This window comes from Eumetopias jubatus, unplaced genomic scaffold (genome assembly GCF_037043125.1).
Source record: "Eumetopias jubatus isolate StellerSeaLion01/CBP00866 unplaced genomic scaffold, mEumJub1_p1.0 scaffold_15, whole genome shotgun sequence".
NCBI lineage: Eukaryota > Metazoa > Chordata > Mammalia > Carnivora > Otariidae > Eumetopias > Eumetopias jubatus.
In genome coordinates this window covers 66920808-66943627 of record NW_028274821.1, presented here as the reverse complement: position 1 = coordinate 66943627, position 22820 = coordinate 66920808, and the positions used below count along the sequence as shown (strand labels likewise).

Here is a 22820-nt window from a genome sequence, read left to right as displayed (position 1 = left end):
ATTCTACGTTATTTTAATTCTTTTTCCCTGTTCTTTCTTTTTCTGTAACTGAAGGAGTACCTTACATTTTTTTCCCGTAATATCAATTTGATTTTTCAGACTGATCTTAACTGCTGGTAATGTAAATTTTATTCTATTTGCTATCACCATAAATTTTGTCTTATGCTGTTTCTTTTAATTTGTCTCTCAGCACTATTTTATTTCAGGCTCTTGTTTCATTTATCATATATTGTTTTATATATTTTATCTTGTTTCATAAATATTGGGAAAAGGAATTGCTTAATTCCTAATTTTTTGAGTATTTATAGTTTTAAAAGTTTTAAAGCATATTTTCTCTATTGGGAATACTTTATATTGCAGAATCGTCATATGCAATAGTCTAGGTGATTTTTTTTTTTTTTTTTTTGGTTAATTTGTTTAACTACTAGAAGCTTCTGATAGCCTACTGCTTCTTCATTATGTAGGTGGTTATTTCTTAGATATTCTCTCTATCCACTTTCACTGCTGTTAGAATCTTCCTTTTTTCAGATGATGGCTAATAAATTGCTATAAATATGTATGATCAGCTAAGACTAGACTGATTTGGAAACAAAATAGAGTTAAGGATATCCTGTTTAAGCTGGGAAATTTCACATTAGTCACCAGGCTTCTTCTACACTGAATCTGTTTTAACTTCCTTTGTGTCCCAGCATCCAATTCGGATACAAAGTATGGTTGTTCCTAGCCTTTTTCACAATATTATCCTGAAAAACACTTTAAAAACATGAAGTACGGGCTCCTTGCTCAGTGAGGAGCCTGCTTCTCCCTCTCCCTCTACTGCTCCCCCTGCTTGTACTCTCTCTGACAAATAAATAAATAAAAATCTTAAAAAAAAAAAAGGGACACCTGGGTGGCTCAGTCATTAAGCATCTGCCTTCGGCTCAGGTCATGATCCCGGGGTCCTGGGATCAAGTCCCACATCAGGCTCCTTGCTCAGTGAGGAGCCTGCTTCTCCCTCTCCCTCTACTGCTCCCCCTGCTTGTGCTCTCTCTCTCTCTCTGACAAATAAATAAATAAAAATCTTTAAAAAAAAATAAAAACATGAAGTATACTACTATAACAATAATATGGATGAATTATTTGAATATAAAGAATTCATTGAAATCACTGTCCTGTGATTTCACATTTTTTGCATACCATCTTCTAAACCTTTTATGTAATCTTTTACCACTTGATATAATAAGCAAAAAAAGTAAATATATGTATTCTCGTAAAAGCGTTCACATTTATAAATAAGGAAAAATTATGAATAAATAAGGAAAAATATTTGTTTGAACCAAGAAAACCTTTATAAGGCTCTGGGGCCTAGAGAGTTTGTTCCTCCCTCAGTATATAATTTTCTTTCTACCCAGAGGGGAGTGAGAAAGATCAGTGGACCATGGTAAAATTGATTCAACATTATCTAAACAAAGTTCAACCTATACAGAAACTATACCATTCACTGTTAAAACATAAATAACTAGATATTATCAGCAGAAAGCCTGACACAAAACATTGTCTTGAATTCTTTTGTTAAAATAACCGAATGGGGTTAGAGACAAACTCATGTTCTATGTTTAGAGTAAGAGTGATTGATTGTTATAGCACTCAAATCTGAGTCTTAGGCTAGAGTTGGGATCTGCCACGTCTAGCTTGTGAGAAGTCCAATACCCAACAAAGAGTAGTCAGATGACAATATTTAATTGAGAATGCAAATAAGAAGTAGAACACACGGGCACCTGGGTGGCTCAGTCAGTTAAGTGTCTGCCTTTGGCTCAGGTGGTGAACCTGGGGTCCTGGGATTGAGCCCCGCATGGGGCTCCTTGCTTGTGTTCTCTCTCTCTGTGTCAAATAATTTTTTTAAAAAATATCTTAATTAAAAAGAAAGTAGAACGCATGATGGAATTTCTGTTCAAAGCCAATTAAATAGGAAGGTCACTTCCATATCTTCTAGATCAACAAGAAAGTTGTTCAAATAAAACCTTGGAACTTGGTGATACTGACAGGTGATACTAATGCAGTGGGATGGGAATACTGATTAGAAAAGAAAGACTAAAACAGAAGTGATCTAAAGGGTTTAGTCTGGAGATAGGAATGTGGGTGGAGAGGGAGAGAAACCATTTTCTTTTTCATTTACAAATATCAATTTTGCACTTCTTTTGCTGTGCACATCCATTTTTTAAAAATTTCATGATTTTAATGATGTAATTTAAAGTTTAAAAAGAGTAGAATACCCCAGAATAATTCTAAAATCCTAGCACTACTGTTAGTACGTTTTAATTTTGTTCCATATGCATAGGGAATGGAAAACCTTTTTGTTGTTTGAGGCTGTTTTGCTTTCTTAAGAAATGCCCGATAGCACAAGTGTTCAGCGTATAGTTTGCCTCCATATTTTCTCTCAAAATAATTGCTGCCTACTTATTTTATATCCTGAATCATATTAATCAAAAAGATGTAGGTTTTATTAAAAAAAAAACTCATTCTGAAACCTTTTAACATTCAGTAATCTATACATGCTGTAAGAACATACCAATTGAAATGGAGTGTTTTCTGCAAACAGGAATTCAGATTAAGAATGGCAATTTGGGTGAGAGGTTAAAAACTAGGACTGAAAAGCTGTGAGCATGTGTTCTCAGGAAGGATGTAAAAACACAAAGACTGCTAATTGCAGTTTCAGTGGAATCTGTAACAAACTGCACATGACTAAAACAGGCTTGTGTACACTTAGTTAATCTGATGTTTTTGACCCTGAATGATTCAGCACTAAGAAATCCTTCCATTTGTGGCAGTTGCTACATATATAAACTTTACGTGCAACAAGACTTTTTATCTGGATTATTCGCTAATGTTCCCAGTGATATGTTAGAGGACATCATTGATTTAAGGGGATTCTGCAATAACTGTTTGCTTAGATTAGTTGGCATTACTCAAACTTTTTTTTAAAGATTTTATCTATTTGACAGAGAGAGAGCACAAGCAGGGGGAGCAGCAGAGGGAGAGGGAGAAGCAAGCTGCCGGCTGAGTAGGGGGCCTGATGCGGGGCTCAATCCCAGGACCCTAGGATCATGACCTGAGCCAAAGGCAGAAGCTTACCCGACTGAACCACCCAGGCGCCCCACTCTCAAACTTTTTTTTTTTTTTTAAAGATTTTATTTATTTATTTGACAGAGAGAGACACAGTGAGAGAGGGAACACAAGCAGGAGGAGTGGGAGAGGGAGAAGTGAAGCAGGCTTCCCGCAGAGCAGGGAGCCCGATGTGGGGCTCGATCCCAAGACCCTGGGATCATGACCTGAGCCGAAGGCAGACGCTTAACGACTGAGCCACCCAGGCGCCCCACCCACTCTCAAACTTTTGATGTTCATTTGAGAAAGAAAAAATGTAATGACTCATGTTGCCCTTTAGAGTATTTTGTTAAAAATATTACAAGGGTCCAAACTTCCTTCCCAGACAAGCAAGGGATCCAAGGCTTAGCCTAGCCTGCACTATTGTTCTAGAAGCTAAGGCTGGACCTGGGAGTCTGGGAGGAACAGGGCTTTGGAGAAAAAACCGTGGTTTGAGGGGGAAAATGTCCTGCATTAATTCTGGCGTGGGACCTACAGGAGCTTGCCAGTGATTAAAGACCAAAAGGAGGCTGGGTGAAAATGTGAGCTCAGGTTTGTCAGCAAGACTTGACTGGGTAGGTTCAGGAAGAAGGAAGGAGAGAGGGGGGGTACCTGAGGCGGGTTAAAGACACTTGATTCTGATACTGTCATACAGACTTTCTCTAAGGGTTAAGCACCTAACATGGGTCAAACCTGATTCCCATCCTTGTTACTGTTAGGTCTGTCCATCATGTCTGTAGTTTACACAAAGCAAGTGGCAGCAGAAAAGTGTAGATTTTCATAGTGAGCCTGGAGTTGAAGAGTTAGTGAATTGACAGTTGACACACCATGAATTCAAGTTTGAATGTATCAAACTTCAATTTAGTTATGGATGATGCCTTTGTGACAAAAAGCAAATTGGAAGTGGATAGTTTCTGTTGTGTTTTCTTTTCCACTGATTTTGCCAAAAATACATGAATATCTTTTACCTGCCTCTGCAGTGTTTTTCTCCCCATTCAGGAAGATTTTAATCATGTCTCTTGTTACTGCTTTTGTTAGAATTGTGCTAAATTTCCAAGGTTGCATCTTGGGTCCATATCCACGTATTAATGACTTTCATCATATTTTCTCGTTTGACCATTTTCTTTTTTAATTTTTAAATTTATTTTTTTAAAGATTTTACCTATTTTAGAGAGCGAGCGAGCAGGGGAGGAGCAGAGGGAGAGGGAGAGGGAGACAATCTCCAGCAGACACCATGCTGAATGCAGAGCCTGATGCGGGGCTTGATCCCAGGACCCTGAGACCATGATCTGAGCTAAAACCAAGAGTTGGACACTTAACCAACTGAGCCACCGAGGCACCCCTGACCATTTTCTTTTTATATTTTAGGAGGGAGTTTCCATTTTTGTTTTCCTGATTTCTGATTAGATTTTCTAGTATCAATTTTCCATTCACATCAGACTTGTTAAGAGGACAGTTTAAAGTCGAAAAGTTTTTTCAGTCCAGTCCTTGACTGCTTTCCCATTTTCTTTTACTGACCTGTATAACATTAGTTTCTGGTATTCAACATAATGATTCAATATTTGTATGTGTCTGTCACCATACATTGTTACAAATTCTTTTCTTGTGATGGGAACTTTTAAGATACCTTTAAGAACTATCAAATGGGGCACCTGGGTGGCTCAGTTGGTTAGGCGACTGCCTTCGGCTCAGGTCATGATCCTGGAGTCCCGGGATCGAGTTCCGCATCGGGCTCCCTGCTCAGCAGGGAGTCTGCTTCTCCCTCTGACCTTCTTCCCTCTCTCTCTCTCTCATTCTCTCTCTCTCAAATAAATAAAATCTTAAAAAAAAACAGTCAAATGTACAATACTGTTTGTTAACCTCGGTCCCCATGCTGTACAACCCCATGACTAGATGTTTGTACCTTCTGACCCCCTTCACCCATTTTGCACACCCCCCGCCTCTGGCAACCACCAGTCTATTCTCTGTATCTATGAGCTTGGGGTTTTTGTTGGTTTATTTTACATTCCACATGTAAGTGAGATCATACAATATTTGTCTTTCTCTGACTTTGCAAATGCCCTCAAACTCCATATTGTCACAAATGGCAAGGTTTCCTTCTTTTTTTAAGGCTGGATAATATTCCACTGTGTATATACACACATTTTCTTTATCCATTCATCCATCGATGGATGCACAGGCTGTTTTCATATTTTGGATATTGTAAATAACGCTGCAGTGAACACAGGGGTGCAGGTATCTTTTCAAGTTAGTATTTTTGTTTTCTTCAGATAGTGTTTTGTTTTCTTCAAATGGCAGTTCTACTTTCAATTTTTTGAGGGTCTTCCAAACTATGTTTTCCGTAGTTCCTGCACCAATTTACGTTCCCACCAACAGAACCTAGGGTTCCTTTTTCTTCCGTATCCTTCAGCTTCATTTCTTGATTACATGTGCACAGTCTATAATCCACGCATATAGAAAAAAATTCATTTCCCCAACATTCAGTGTCCTGTTGTCATGCCTTATGCATGTTCTTCTCTCTTGCCTGGAATGGCATCGCCTTCTGTTTCCAGTCTGTTTTTACTCCTGCTTCTCTCAGTGGAGCAGTCCCTCCATAACATTCTCATCAACAGCATACCCATTCTTCAAGGTTCTATTCAAAAGACACCACATCTATGGATCCTTCTCTATACCCATCCCTTTCATAAGGCATCAGAAAAATTCCATAATAGTAACTGACACATCTGTCTTTTTGAATTAGTGTTTTTGTCTTTGAGTAAATGCCTAGTAGTGGGATGCTGGATCGTATACTATTTTTAATTCTTTGAGGAACCTCCATGCTATTTTGCACAGTGGCTGCACCAATCTACATTCCCAACAGTGGGTTCCTTTCTTTCCATATCCTCACGAAACTTATTTATCTTTTTGATTTTAGCCATTCTGACAGGAGTAAGGTGATCTCATTGTTTTGGTTTGTATTTCCCTGATGATGAGTGATGTTGAGCATCTTTTCATGTGTCTGTTGGCCATCTGTAGATCTTCTTTGAAGAAATGTCTATTCAGGTCATCCGCCCATTTTTTAGTAGGATTATTTATTTTTGGTTTGTTTTTCGTGTTGAGTTGCCTAGGTTCTTTATGTATTTTGGATATTAACTCCTTATTGGATATATCATTTGCAAATATCTTCTCCCACTCAGTAGATTACCTTTGGTTTTGCTGATGGTTCCATTGCTGTGCAAAATCTTTTTATTTTGGTATTGTCTCAATTGCTTATTTTTGCTTTTGCTTCCCTTGCCCGAGGGGAGAAAGGATTATTCTTAATCTGTATATGGTGTATTCCTAGTAGGTGATGACCAAATGCCATTATGGCATACTGTGCAAGGTTTTATTGTGGTGCAAGGTGAGGGCAGTGGTGGGAAAAATTAGTCATGGTTCACATTAACGTGTGAAAATTAAAAGAATTTGCTCTGTAGCAGATAGCATCACAGTCTCATTCTAAGCAACAACTTTATTTCACCCTTCATCTGCATAATTAGATAAATGCTGAGCTAAAGTTTTGTTTCTGTGGTGATTTGTACTTATTTTGTATTTTTTTTTTTGTTATTTTACAGTTTTATGAGACTGGAGGCAAAAGGAGTTCATTTCAAAGTTTATGCTCATACATATTTAAATCTCCCGTGAAAAGGTTTTCCCTTTAAATAGTTTTTACATTACTAAATAATGTGTTGGAAACAATTGTGTGGTTGAAAGATCATGAACTTTGGACTTAGAGACATAATCAAATTCTGATTGGCTGCACCTTAACTAAGCAAGGAAAGTAACTTGTCTTGAGCCTGTGTTTTCTCATCTGTTGAGAATGCTAATGGCAACTTTGTTGAGCTGTTAAAATCAGGTCATAGATGAAACTGGGTGCAGTCACTGTATGCTTGTTTTCTTTTCTCTTTATCCTGAATCTACATTTTGCCGTCTAAATTTTTTAGCAGCAACCAGGGAATAGCATGGGCATAGATTAGCAGCACAGTGCATTTTTGGTCCATTTAGCCCTGATAGAAATTATGAGAGAGGGAGTGGAAAATATGGCTTAAAGCACTGGAATTACTTACAAAAGTAATTAACTCATACTCTTTCTGGTTCCCGAAGCAGAGGTAATCAGGATGTGTTTAATTCCTGATTCCTTATGTTGAGCTAGAAGCAATCTCCGGATAAATATTTTTTTATATATTTTTTTCTCTTCAAATTAATATGCCTTGAATTTTTAATCTTAATTAGTATAAAAGCAAACTTCTAGATCTAAATTACTAAGCAATTTAAAGTTTTGTATATTCTTGCCTCCTTTGTGGCAGATTGATGGCCAGATAAGCAGTTTTATTTCTGAACACTTTATCCTGTTCCATGGATCTAAGGTCGACTTTTGTGCCAGTACCACACTTTTGATTATTATAGCTTTGTGGTGAATCTTGATCCTGGGGATTGTGATACCTCCAGCTTTGTTCTTTAAGATTGCTTTGGCTATTTTGTGGCTCCATACAAATTTTAGTATCATTTGTTCTAGTTCTGTGAAAAATGCTGGTGGTATGATAAGGGATTGCACTGAATCTGTAGATTGCTTTGGGTAGTGTGGACATTTTAACACAGTTCTTCCAATCCATAAGCACAGAACATATTTCCATTTTTGTGTGTCATCTTCCATTTTTCATGAAAGCTGACAGATGTGAAATAAAAACCGTTCAACTCTGGAACACAATAGTTTAGACAACTTACATACTTCCCACACCTACGAAACACAGAAGAGAAAGTAATAGATAGAGCATATAAAAAGGGCTGATACTATAGATTCTTTGAATTCTTTGGAGGAAAAGTCTCTAGCATGAAATCTTTGCTTATAAAATTTTACTGTGGGACTTCATTACACATATGATTGTATGTCAAACCCTAATGGTAACTTTTCATAGTGAACATGGGTCAATCTCAGTTTGCTCATCCATAGTGTGGTTCATGAGCTAAGTACCATGGTCTATTTCATCTTTAACTTTTATGAGTTCTTACACTCTTTCATTAGGAAATCATCTTTGAGATCAAGTCATTTAATAGGTTATGGGCTCTTAAAGAGTTGCACTTAGCAGTTTTCAATCTACTAGAACTTTAATAAGATGAGTACAGTTATTACTATTAGGCAATATTTTTTGATGCCTTATGAAAGGAAGATGGGAATAGAGAATGATCCATAGAGGTGATGTTTTCTGAGTAGAGCCTTGCAAGATGGGTATGTTGTTGATAGGAATGGTACAGAATGTTCCAAATTGAGAAGAACATGAACCAAAACAGACAAAGAAGCAAGCTGTGTCCAGGAGTGGCAACTGTTGCAGCTTGGGTGGCATGTGGGGTTCATAAAGGCAGTTAGGTTAGGATAGGCTGGAACTCCATAAAGTGGGTGCTTAGAGGTGTAGAATGCCAAACTGTTAAACAGGGTAGTAATGTACACAAGGAACAATATGCAGAAAGGAGCAATGAGCCTTGAGGTAAACTTTAGAAGATACTTAGGACCATCAAATAACAGAGCCCATCCTACAAACCACATAAGTTGTCTTTGGTAATATGAAAGAAAACTCTGGTCCTTAACTGGTGGCAAGAAATGGGGCAGCTTATGCCTACCATTCTGTCATACAATTAAGGAATAGTAGCCACATTATCTCACTAGATTGGTATAAAATGACCAGTGGCACGAGCTTTAATTGCAATCTTTGTTTTCTACAGTGGATTTACATGTATCTCTCCTTGCTCCCACCCATGCATGGCAAGTAACAAGAGAATCTTGTCTATCCAAGGTAGAATGGGAGTGTTATCTCAGCTCTAGGCACAAACACAGGAGTATACCTAACTCATGGTTTGTTATATTCTAATAGCTAAGAGTATGGATGGAGTCTTCAGATAGATAGTCCAAGTTTAAATCCTGGCTCCCCTCTCCCACCCATTTTCTAGATGTGTAACATTGGACAAGTTATTCAAGTTTCATACCTAGAGTTGAGAATAAATATGTAGCTGGAAAAGGAAGAGTATTAGATAATATATTCTTTCTTGACACTAACAACAATGCAACAAGTGATCACTTCTTAATAGTCTGTTGCCACCTGGAATCTGAAACCTTATCAATAAAATTGTACTCTGTAACATTGAAATTGGTCTTGAGTACAAGATTAGTACAATTTTAATGTTACAGGGTACAATAATGAAGGGCTATTTTACCCATGCAGGATTTTGTAGCATCATACATTTGTCATGGGAAAATACCATTTATTGAGTTATACAAATCTTCAAAATGTTAACACATTTCAGAATACAATATATTAAAAAAAAAAATCCTGCTTGGGCACCTGGGTGGCTCAGTTGGTTGAGCGACTGCCTTCGGCTTGGGTCATGATCCTGGAGTCCCAGGATCGAGTCCTGTGTCGGGCTCCCTGCTCAGCGGGGAGTCTGCATCTCCCTCTGACCCTCTTCCCTCTCGTGCTCTCTCTCACTCTCTCTCTCAAATAAATAAATAAAATCTTTAAAAAAAAATCCTGCTTGTTGATATTACCGCCAATATTATCAGAAAAGTCTTTATTGAGATGTCCAGCTCACAATGACAAATACAAGTTTGCCAAAATTCTAATTTTCATTTGAAAGCTACAATTTTACTATTTGCAACAAATGTCAGGTTAATATGACAGGCTCACTTTGTTCATTTTTAAGAAATGTCTACCAAATACCATAGACTCAATAACCATAGTTTGTCTTAGTCATCTATTCAAATAAAAATGGTATTCATGAAAACAGTTACTTCAGACTCCAACTGAAATAACTGCATTGCTGCATTAAAATAACCATGTTTTGGTATACACAGGGCTTTTTATCTAATTCCCACTTTATCAGATTCTGAAAGATGTAGGAGGAGGAGATAAAATTTTTACGGCTTCATCAAAGATACTCTTAAGTGAGCCTGCCCTTAAGAAACACTCAAATGCGGGCGCCTGGGTGGCTCAGTTGGTTAAGCGACTGCTTTCGGCTCAGGTCATGATCCTGGAGTCCCGGGATCGAGTCCCACATCAGGCTCCCTGCTCAGCAGGGGGTCTGCTTCTCCCTCTGACCCTCTTCCCACTTGTGCTCTCTCTCAAATAAATAAATAAAATCTTGAAAAAAAAAAAAGAAACCCTCAAATGCACAGCAGTGAAAAAATGTAGTCAGTATTGCTAATACAGTGCACTGCCCTGCCTTGCTTTATGTTCAGGTGACAGTTTTTCCCACCCTTCGTGCAAATGTTCACACGGGACTTGCAAGTTTATATATTCTGCATGCAATTCTGTCAGCTCTGTACATGCAAATAATTTTGTCTATTCTGTGCTTTGTCTTTTCATTTTCTTAAGAGCCTTTGGATGATATATTTTTAATTTTTTTTTTTTTGCATTCTAGGAAATCTGCCTAATCTAAGGTCACAAAGATTTCGTTCCTTCTAGAAGTGTTAAAACTATTGCTTTTAGGCTATGACTCTTTAGTTATTTTTTTGTGTATGTTGTGAAGGGCAGGGTTTGTCTTTATAAATATCTAGCTGTCAGTACCATCTGCTAAAAACATGAAAACAGGGGGCGCCTGGGTGGCTCAGTCATTAAGCGTCTGCCTTCAGCTCAGGTCATGATCTCAGGGTCCTGGGATCGAGCCCTGCATCAGGCTCCCTGCTCAGCGGGAAGCCTGCTTCTCCCTCTCCTTCTCCCACTGCTTCTGTTCCCTCTCTGTGTCTCTCTCTGTCCAATAAATAAATAAATCTTAATAAACCGTTTTCATGTTGTTTTTTTTTTATCTTTTATAGATGTCGTTAGATTCAGTCTGCTAATATTTTCTGGATTTCTGCTATGTTCATGAGGACTACCGTCCTGTAATATTGTTTTGTAATGTCTTTGTCAAGTTTTAGTATTAAAACCCTGGCCTCATAAAACAAGTTGGAAGTGTTCCTCTCCCCCTCTGTTCTCTGAAAGACTGTTAAGACTGGTGTTACTTCTTCCTTGAATGGTAAAATTTACAAGTGAAACCCCATGGGACTAAAGTGTTCCTTTTGGGAGGATATTTAATCATTTGAATTGCATTAAAAGATGTGAGACTATTCTGGTTTTGTCTATTCTTGTCAGTTTTGGTTGAGTTTTAGTTTTCCAGAGTTTTAGTTTTCCAATTTGTCTAAACTGCCTCATTTATTGGCATAAAAATCATAATAATTTTATTTTAGGTACCCTTTAAATTTAGGTAAGAGCCATAGTAGTAACTCTTCTTTCCATCTTGATATTAGACGATTTTGTTGTTCGAGAACCAGTTAGCAGTTTCACTAATTTTTTTCTCCACTGTTCTTCAGTCCTATATATGCTGACTTCTACCTTTTATTATTTCCACCTTTCTATTTACTTTGTTCTTATTTATTTAGAAAATAGAGTATTAGACCATTGAATTTGCACCTCTTTTGGTTTTCTAAATCTATCATTTTTTTTAACCAAAAAAAAAAAAAAAAAGAAAAAGGATTCCTGACCATAACAGAAACAACTAGAAATCTGTAAGAAAATACTACCTGGAAATTAAATACATTCCAAAAGAATCCAACAGAAGAAATGTCAAAGCAAATTAGAATATATTTTGAACTTAAAGATGACAATGCAACATATCAAATTCTGTGAGATGAAGCTAAATGGTATAGCTTGTTAGAAAGAAAGGTCTCAAGTCAATAATCTAAACTTCTACCATAAAGCTAGAGAAGAGCAAAGTAAGCCCAAAGCAAGCAGAAAAAAAGGAAAGAGCAGAAATCAAAGAATTGAAAACTGAAAGACAATAAAGAAAGTCAATGAAACAATAAACTGGTTCTTTGAAAAGACAATAAAATCGACAAACTTCAGCAAGATTGACAAAGAGAAAAAAACATAAATTACCCATACCAGGAATGAAACAAGTGATACCACTTCAGAGCTTGAAGACATCAAAACGATAATGAGGAAATACCCTGACCTCTACACAAATTATAAATTTGACAATTTAGAAGGAAAAAAATTCCACAAAAAACACAAACTATCACAAGTCACCCATTATAAAATAAATTTAAGTAGCCCCATAACTATTAAAGAAATTGTACTTTATATTCTCCCCATCCCACCCCCCAATCTCTAGGCCCAGTTTCAGAGGAGGATGCTAATATTTAAAGGATTAAGAAAAATTCTATATAATTCTACAGAAAATGGAAGAACATTTCCCAATTCATTTTATAAAGGTAGCATTATCCCAAAACCAAAGAAAGCCAGTAGGGAAAAACAAAAAGAAAAGAAAAAGAAAACATACTGGTCAAAGAAATATCTTCATGAACATACACAAAAATCACGACCAAACTATGAGCAAACAGAATCCTGTAATAAAGGCATACCCTGGAGCTATTTCAGGCTCTGTTCCATACAACCACAGCAAAGCAAGTATCACAAGGCAAAATTTTGGGTTTCCCAGTGCATATCAAAATTATAATAGTCTATTAAGTGTGTGACAGCATATGTATATACCTTAATTAAAAAATACCTTATTGCTAAAAAATGCTAACCATCATCTATCTAAGCTTTGAGTTGTAATCACTGATCATGGATCACCATAAAAAATTTGAAATTATAATGGGAATTACCAAACTGACAGACTTGCTTGCTGCACAGGTGCCACAAACCTTCAATTTGTATAAAAAAAACAAACATGCGGTTATCAGTGAATCATAATAAAACAAAGTATGCCTATACATAAAAAGAATTATAGACCATGGCCAAATGGGGTTTAATTTAGAAATACCAGGCAAGTTTAATATTCAAAAATTAAGTAATGTAATTCATAATATTAAGAGGTTAAAGAAGTTACATGATCATATCAATCAATGCAGAAAGGGCAATGAAAATTCAATAGCGCATCCATGACAAAACCGATCAAACTAAGAATAGAAGGAAACTTCTTTACCTTGATAAAGAATATAAACCAAAAACCTAGAGCTAACATTTAGGTGGTGAAAGACTGAATGCTTTCCTCAGAATTCTGGGGAAAAGGCAAATATGCCAGCTCTCATTATTACTCTTATACAACACTGGGCTGGAACTTCAAGCCAGGGCAGTTAAGAAAAGGAAAGAAAAGGAAGAAAACCTGCCCCGATTTGCAGATGACATGATTGTGGAAGTGGCTGGCCTATTTGATTACTTTACCATATTAGAAAAAGGATTCTCAAGTTTTTGCTTTTGCCTTTGTTAGTGTACATGAAATGCCCAAACAAACCAAACAAATCCTTTTCAAATGTTTGACATTCTTCCTAAAATAATTTTCTCACATTCTGCATACTGTTCATCGAGGTGGGTCTTAAATTTACTATGTACAATAAACACAAATGTTCCAACTATCAGAAGAGTAATATATCATAGATTCTGGAGACCCCTGCCAAGACTGGTATCTTGACTCTGCCTCTAACTGTACTGTCACCGTGAACAAGTTTCTTAACTTGTCTGCTCAATTCAATTTCCTCAATTATATAATGCCGATCAACAGTACTTACCTCAAAATGTGAAAACATGTGCAAATGAGAATAGCATCTGATATATAAGAGCTCAGTAAATGTCAGTTACTCCTATTATTGCAGATCTGTGAAATAAATGTCCTCATTTCCCCTTCATGTCTTCTTCTAGTCAACATGACTCACAAAAATTTAATGTTTGAGGATTTTTCATCCAAGAGCAAGATTATATATGACAAAAATTAGGGAAGCAAACATATAGAAAATTTGCAGTAAAGAAAATTGGTTCATATGGCAAAATATTCAACCTCACAAGTTGTTGAGAAAGTGCTACTTAAAACAGCAATGAAGTACCATTTTATAACTAATAAATCAGAAGTAATAAAACTAATAGCCAGTGCTGACTGGGTTGTGGTCAACAGGTACGTGACCTTGCTGCAAGTGTGAACTGACTGGCAAACAATATGCAATGCATTTGAGAGGAAATAAACTCCTGTCTGTCTCATATGTGGTATTAGACCTCCTGTACTTCAGCATTTACGGCTTTGTCTCCCTCTCCTCCCACAATGGACAAGAACTAATTCCAGATTCAATCCTTTCCGATGTGTTATCTGACATGAGAAGGAAGGATGAGAAATGTTAAAGCCAAGGTCAAGAACTATAAGCATATATAGGGGAAGGATAACATAAAGGAACTAGTAAGACTCAAGTATCAAGAAGGGATGTGGGGCCAAAATAACACACTCAAGATGGGATTAGATCATATGAGAGCTTTCAAGATTCAAAGTTTGGAGACACTGCTCTGGCGATGTACCTAGAGATAATAGGACCTACATACAGTAATCTTATGGTGGGTGGTAGTGCTTCTTTTGAGTTCTTAAAGGATATTCAACCTTTTGAACTGGAAAGCAGAAGACACTAAGAAATATAAAAATCAACAAATTTTGAGTTCTTTTGGTAAAATAGATGGATCTTTTTATAAATGTATCAGAATGAAGGAAAAATAAATACATTCTCATTCACCAATAGATTGTACTGATTGGACTATGAAAAGCCTGACAAAAATCTCTGAAAACAGGAGACTTCAGATAAACGTGGAGGGCAGCATGCAACAGACCTTCTCCCAGACTTCTATTAAAAACCGGTGAAGACTTTTGAAAAACTTAAGATTGCACAGACCAATTACTAAGCATATAGAAACATGATATCCAAACATCACTGAGTCTACATCAGGGCTCTGGCATTGTATCTTCACAGAACTAACCACAAACAGCTCCTGCATGCCTAACAGTGTCCTTTGTGTTCCCATTGTTGGTCCAGATACTTGCTTTATAAGTCTTCCTTACCTAAATGACTTTCTTAACAACAGAAAACACACTAATATTACCTTAGGAATTAAACGAATTAAAAGCTGACTATCAGCTATATTTATCCTATAATTTAATTTCATCTGTTTCTTTGATTTTTTAGAATTTACCACCAACCATATATCTCAGGCTCCCCAATATCTATATCTATATCTATATGTATATATAAAAGAACTGCGTAAGAAAAAAGCATTTGAGGACATGCATAAAATCACAATCACAGTAATTGGATCACAGTTACACTAATTAAGAAGAGAGGAATCTATACTCATTTATAAGAGATTACATAAAGGAAGAGAAGATATGGGTTAAGTAACAAAACATTACATCTTTACATAAATAAGTAAAGCCAAAGTTCTTTGTTTAAAAAACAGGTCAAGGTGAAGGAGTAAATTTGTACTTTTAACTTCCAGATGTGGTCATTTGGGTCCTTTTGCCTTGGATGTGGTTTCTTTTGGAATCTTTCCATTTTGACACTGAGTAAATCTGGCTACTGTAGAAACACCATCCACAAACTTGGTTTTGAAAAGGACATTTGCATTGTTGAACATACCCTCCTTCAGTGACACCACAATGAACTTAAGGGAAAAAGAGAAAACATAAAAGATACTTTTTGTAATCTGAAGAAATGCACTACTGTTTTTATTCTGGGGTTAAGAACTGTCTGGAGATATGCTGATTTTGTTATTTCTTTCAAAGCTTGGCTCAAAGCAAATGCACCATCCTCAAATGCAAGTAACAAATAGTTCTAATATTGGGCACCTAGATGAATTCTAGCTTTCTAAATTTGGTTTTAGGAGTCTCTTAATTTTACCTGGAGTGCGTCATTACCCAGGTTTACTAATTCCTGCTGCTTGACTGCTTGTTGCTGTCCTCTGCAGCTAGCTGGCATCACTGTTTTGCTGCTAGCTCTAAATGCCCTGCTGAAATAGCTTTCTCTCTGAAATTTTAAGAGTATCAAAGAATGCTACTAGTTCCTACAAGCACTACCACTAGCTCAAATGGAACATTTACATAATTAAGGAAGGGTACCACTTCACTGTTACCTGCTAAAAAGACTACCATAATAATATAGTCTGTGATAACTACGATAAGTGAAGCCCCCTGGAGTTGTATGTTGCATTATCAATATAACCATATGTGGCAGCCCCAGTTCCTGCAGCAACAGTTCAATAAAAACAAACTGTTCTTAAATAAAGGGGCTTTTCTCTATTTCCTACTCAGGAAAAATGACGAGTGCCCCCATCAAGTACCACATGATTTTCTGATTTCCTAAAACAGTCTTGCTTTGGTTGTGTATTCTCTGGCAGCTAGCTAGAGAAAAAAAATAATGTTAACCATAAATTAATTCCAAATTATGGAAAACTTACGAGATTTCCATAATTCCAACTTATGGAAAACATGAGATTCTCCCTCAGGGTACAACCAACAGTGGTAACGCCTGGCTCTTTCTTTAATAGGAAACCAAACCTTTTTTCCTTCTACATCCATTTGAATGTAAGTATATGTAAATATTCACTATATATTTAAAGAGATACACAATGCTTTAATATTTCTCAATCCTAAATATCTTCATATTAGCCATTACTAAAGAATAATTTCCGAAGAACAAATAACTAAAACTATCCCGGAGACGTTTTTTCTGGTTCTTACCTGAGAATGTGTGAAATGAGTACGCAGCATCTGTCCAATATTCTGGGTGTGAGAAAGGTCCAAGGCTGCATCTACCTCATCCAGGATATATATTGGAGCAGGTTTGAAGAGGAGCATGGATAATATTAATGACAAAGCTACTAACGACCTGCAAAAAAGACCAAAAGAGAAGTTATCAAAACTTGATTTTACCACTCTTCACCAAAACACTAAAACAAATCTGCTATCCTCTTATTATGGAATAGTGCAGATTTAACTGAAAGATCACCATAGAAATAAAGAATGTTAAGTTTCAAACTTCAACATTTTTGCTGTATTAAAATGGTCTCTTATTTTGGCTTTTCCTTTTTTCTCTTCAATGGAGTTTTATTTTGAACAGGTTTATATTCTTTCCAATCAAAGAATCAGGATAATTGGCACTTATTCTTAAGGAAAGATCATGTTAAGTATTCTCTTTCCTTCCCCAATTGCTGTTAGATGCCTAGGTAGCAGGCGAGTGAGGGCTATATACTTACTGGTTAAGACAACAGCTACTGCTTCGTGATACTGTAACTGGTTTGGCCCTCTTTCAAACTTTTACTATGCATGCATCTATGAGTACAGACACACACACACATTTTTATTGGCACCATTTAAGAGTAAGTTGTATAGATTATAGCCCATTACTTCCCAGTGTCATTAGTTCACACAATTATTATGTGATGGTTAATTTTGTGTGTCAACTTATTTGGATCACGGAGTACTCAAATATTTGGCTGAACTTTATTTCTGGGTTTGTGTGTGAGGGTATTTCTGGGTGAAATTTGCATTTCAATTGGAAGACTCAGTAAAGCAGTTTGTCCTCTCCAATGTGGGTGGACATCACACAGTCTGCTGAAGGACTCAATATTAAGAAAGGTAGAGGAAAGAATTTGTTCTTTCCTGCCTCGTTACTTGAGCTGGGACATGGATATTCTGCCTCAGTGTTCCTGGTTCTCAGGCCTTCACACCCAGACTGAATCACACCACTGGTCCTCCCGGACTTCCAGCTTGCAGACAACAAACCGTGGGACTTCTCAGTTTCCACAATAAGATGAGCCAATTCCTTATTATAAAACCACCTCTTCATACACAGACACACCCTACTGGTTCTGTTTCTCCAGAGAACCCTAATAATAAACCTTATTTAAAATTTGTAGTTGGGCATCTCAGATTCTATAGGTCTTTTTCAGTTCTCTTCTTGCTAACCATCCCCTGTAACTGTAGCTGGTTTTGTTCAGAATCATAATAATTCTTATATTTTTTTCTTAAACATTTTATTTAAAAAAGCCTTTTTTTTTTTTAAGGTGAAACCAAAATATCTAGCAAGGGAAATGTATGAAACAGTGCAAAAAACAATGAGACTGACTCTACCTCAAGAGAGGGGAGCTGAGGTCATTCAAGCAACCTAAAATTATTTTTCATTGGCCTTCTCTGTGCCAAATGCTTACAGCACTGAGCTTTCTTCCAACTTAATCTTTCAGAAAAAAAAAATCTCACCAAGAGTTAAAACTACTGTGCTGGATATACATCTAAAATAATGGTATATATCTAAAAATAATTTTGTATCTTAATTATGGAAATAATTTTCAGGTCCCAATAAGAAAATAAGCATACATTTTAGGTTTTCCTCAAAATATTTTCTAGGACTTTGGCAAAATAAGTTAGATATTGGGATCTGAACTCTGGAATTCAATTTTAACAGTCACCAGAATATATTTTATGCTGTTAAAATATTTAGGAATCTTATAATGAAATAAATCAAGGGACCACTATTCTAGTTATAAAAATGACAAAGGATTTCACAAGGAAAATTAACAGGTCTTAGTATTTTCTACATATGTAAGAGTAACATGAATGGCATCATATGGCACATGAGAACAATTTAAGGACTAGGATTGCACATCCTGAAAGGGAAAAATAAAAAATTAATAACCATCTTTAATGTGAATATTCACAATTTTCTCTTAGTAGGTTTTAATTATTTGGTTCTCTGCAGCAGGTAAGGAGGGAGGCCACATGACCTCTTAAGTTTCTCCTTAGTATGCTGATTATCTGAATTCATTCCTTTATGTAGATCCAAGTTTCCTTCTGGTAAATCCTTTTCCTTTCACCTGAAAACTTCCTTTAACTTGTACAGTTCTGCTGGGATCAAACTCCTCTAGCTTTTGCTTTTCTGAAAAAAATATTTATATTGACTTCAATTTAAAGAATAGTTCGATTAGACATAGAATTCTTGGGGAGCAAGATGGCGGAGGTGTAGGAGACCTAGATTTCGTCTGGTCTCAGGAATTCAGCTGAATAGGGATCAAACCATTCTGAACACCTACGAACTCAACAGGAGATCGAACAGGAGAGTAGCAACAACTCTCTGAACAGAGAAGCGACCACTTACTGGAAGGTAGGGCTTGCGGGGAAGTGAATCCGAGGCGATATTCGGGAGGATAGACGGCGGGGGAGGGGCCTCCGCCGGCCGCTTCTGGCAAGTGATAGAACCGCGGAGCACAAAATCGGACCTTTTAGAAGTTGGCTCGGCGGAGGGAAGTCGCTGCAGTGACTAAGCGGGGGGTGGAATCCTCCCGGGACAGTGTGGTCTCAGGACCCTTGGGGTCACAGAGAGACCGGGGTGCCTGAGTGCAGCAGAGCTCCCAGGTATCAGAGCAGGGAAGCCGGCTGCAGATATGGAGCAGAGTTGCGGGCTCTCAGCTCGGGGTTGCCATAAACTGTGATCTGCGGCCCAGTCGGGGCACGGCTCCCCCAGCAGGGACCCAACAAGCAGCAGATCCGGGGAGACTCCCCTTCCTTCCCGGGGAGGAGCGGTGCGGGAACGCACTGCAGGGATCTGCTGGGTTTGGAGACTCCGCGCGGGGTCGGGTGCCAGAGATAGCAACGCTCGATCATAGGCCAGGTGAGCACGGAGTGCGGCCGGAGACCGGGGACACGGAAGTGACTGCTTTTCTCTGGGGGCACACTGAGGAGCGGGGCCCCGAGTTCTCAGCTCCTCCAAGTGGAGATTGGGAGGCCACCATTTCTGCCCTGGGCCTCCAAAGCTGTGCCGAGAGCTTGCAGGGAACAAAAGCTCCTGAGAGCAAACCGGAGCAGCTTCCTTAGCCCGGACCGACAAGGGCGGGGTAATTCCGCCTCCGGCAAAGACATTTGGAAACCACAGCAACAGGCCCCTCCCCCAGAAGATCAGCACAAACAGCCAGCAAGCCAAGACCAAGTTGATCGATCAAGGAGAATAGGAGAACTCCAGCGCTAGGGGAATACTGCACATAGATTCATGGCTTTTTTTTTTTTTTTTTTTAACCATGATTCATTATTTCATCAAAGTTAATTTTTGTTGACTGTTTTTTTTTTATTTTTCTTTTTCCCTTTTTCAACCAACATCTTATAAATCCCTTTTAAAAAAAAAAAAAAACATTTTTTTATTTTTCATTTTTAGAGTCATATTTTATCCCTTCATAGGAGTTACCCTTATTTTTGGCATATATATATAAGTTGTTCTTTCTTTAAAATTTTGAGGTACAGTTTCTTCTAACAGATCAAAATATACCCTAAATCACTAGTGTATGGCTTTGTTCTAGTCTCCTGCCTGATCACATTCTCTCCCTTTTTCCTTTTTTTTTTTTCTTAAATCTTTCTTTTTTCAAACAACTTATCTTACCAAGTCCTTTTATAAAATCTTTTATAATTTTCATCTTTACAGTCATCTTCCATCCCTTCATTGTATCAACCCTTATTTTGTACATATATGTCTTTCTTCCTTTAAAATTTTAGGAGGCACTTTTTTCTAACAGACCAAAATACGCCCAAAATCTAGTGTGTGGCACTGATCTATGCACTAGCCTGATCATATTTAATCATATTCTGCCTTTTTTGTATTGTTTTGTTTTAGTTTTTATCTTTTTTTTTTTTTTTTTTTTCCTTTTCTCTTTCTTTCCCTTTCTTTTCCCCTGGTTTCAGGTCTTTTCTGATTTGTATACAGTATATTTGCTGGGGACGTTGTAAACCTGTTAGCATTTTGTTCTCTCATTCATCTATTCTCCTCTGGACAAAATGACAAGACGAAAGAAATCACCTCAGCAAAAAGAACAAGAGGTAGTACCGTCAGCCAGGGACCTACTCAATACGGATATTAGTACGATGTCGGACCTAGAGTTCAGAATCATGATTTTAAAGATACTAGCTGGGCTTGAAAAAAGCGTGGAAGTTATTAGAGAAACCCTTTCTGGAGAAATAAAAGAACTAAAATCTAACCAAATCGAAATCAAAAAGGCTATTGATGAGGTGCAATCAAAAATGGGGGCACTAAATGCTAGGATAAATGAGGCAGAAGAGAGAATCAGCGATATAGAAGACCAAATGATGGAAAATAAAGAGGCTGAGAAAAAGAGAGAGAAACAACTACAGGATCACGAGGGCAGAATTCGAGAGATAAGTGATATGATAAGACGAAACAACATTAGAATAATTGGGATCCCAGAAGAAGAGACAGAGAGAGAGAGGGGCAGAAGGTATATTGGAGCAAATTATAGCAGAGAACTTCCCTAATGTGAGGAAGGAAACAGGCATTAAAATCCAGGAGGCACAGAGAACCCCTCTCAAAATCAATAATAATAGGTCAACACCCCGACATCTAATAGTAAAACTTACGAGTCTCAGAGACAAAGAGAAAATCCTGAAAGCAGCTCGGGAGAAGAGATATGTAACCTATAATGGTAGAAACATTAGATTGGCAACAGACCTATCCACAGAGACCTGGCAGGCCAGAAAGGACTGGCAAGATATCTTCAGAGCACTAAACGAGAAAAATATGCAGCCAAGAATACTATATCCAGCTAGGCTATCATTGAAAATAGAAGGAGAGATAAAAAGCTTCCAGAACAAACAAAAACTAAAGGAATTTGCAAACACGAAACCAGCCCTCCAAGAAATATTGAGAGGGGTCCTCTAAGCAAAGAAAGAACCTAAAAGCAGCAAAGAGCAGAAACGAACACAGACAACAGACAGTTAACAGTCACCTTACAGGTAATACAATGACACTAAATTCATACCTTTCAATAGTTACCCTGAATGTAAATGGGCTAAATGCCCCAATCAAAAGACACAGGCTATCAGATTGGATTAAAAAACAAGACCCATCCATATGCTGTCTGCAAGAGACTCATTTTAGACCCAAAGACACCCCCAGATTGAAAGTGAGGGGGTGGAAAACCATTTACCATGCTAATGGACACCAAAAGAAAGCTAGGGTGGCAATCCTTACATCAGACAAACTAGATTTTAAAACAAAGACTGTACTAAGAGATGAGGAAGGACACTATATCCTACTTAAAGGGTCTATCCAACAAGAAGATCTAACAATTGTAAATATCTATGCCCCGAACATGGGAGCAGCCAATTATATAAGGCAATTAATAACAAAAGCAAAGAAACACATTGATAACAATACAATAATAGTGGGGGACTTTAACACCCCCCTGACTGAAATGGGCAGATCATCTAAGCAAAAGATCAACAAGGAAATAAAGACTTTAAATGACACACTGGACCAAATGGACTTCACAGACATATTCAGAACATTCCATCCCAAAACAAAGGAATACACATTCTTCTCTAGTGCCCATGGAACATTCTCCAGAATTGATCACATCCTAGGTCACAAATCAGGTCTCAACCGGTACCAAAAGATTGGGATCATGCCCTGCATATTTTCAGACCACAATGCTTTGAAATTAGAACTCAATCACAAGAGGAAAGTCGGAAAGAACTCAAATACATGGAGGCTAAAGAGCATCCTACTAAAGAATGAATGGGTCAACCAGGAAATTAAAGAAGAATTTAAAAAATTCATGGAAACCAATGAAAATGAAAACACAACTGTCCAAAATCTTTGGGATACAGCAAAGGCAGTCCTGAGAGGAAAGTATATAGCAATACAAGCCTTTCTCAAGAAACAAGAGAGGTCTCAAATAAACAACCTAACCCTACACCTAAAGGAGCTGGAGAAAGAACAGCAAATAAAGCCTAAACCCAGCAGGAGAAGAGAAATCATAAAGATCAGAGCAGAAATCAATGAACTAGAAACCAAAAGAACAGTAGAACAGATCAACGAAACTAGGAGCTGGTTCTTTGAAAGAATTAACAAG

The 22820-nt window shown here is 37.4% G+C and overlaps 1 protein-coding gene across 1 annotated transcript in view; it reads right to left on the bottom strand.

The window, feature by feature from the left end:
* Window positions 1–12911: 12911 nt before the first annotated feature.
* SMC2 (structural maintenance of chromosomes 2) overlaps window positions 12912–22820 on the bottom strand; it is a 76944-nt gene continuing 67035 nt past the window's right edge. Inside the window, exons 24-25 of the mRNA XM_028108806.2 lie at window positions 16651–16798; window positions 12912–15575 (exon numbers count right to left, since the gene is read on the bottom strand). Of these exons, the coding sequence (XP_027964607.1) occupies window positions 15417–15575; window positions 16651–16798 (307 nt within the window). The 3' untranslated portion in view covers window positions 12912–15416. The remainder of the gene's footprint in view (window positions 15576–16650; window positions 16799–22820) is intronic.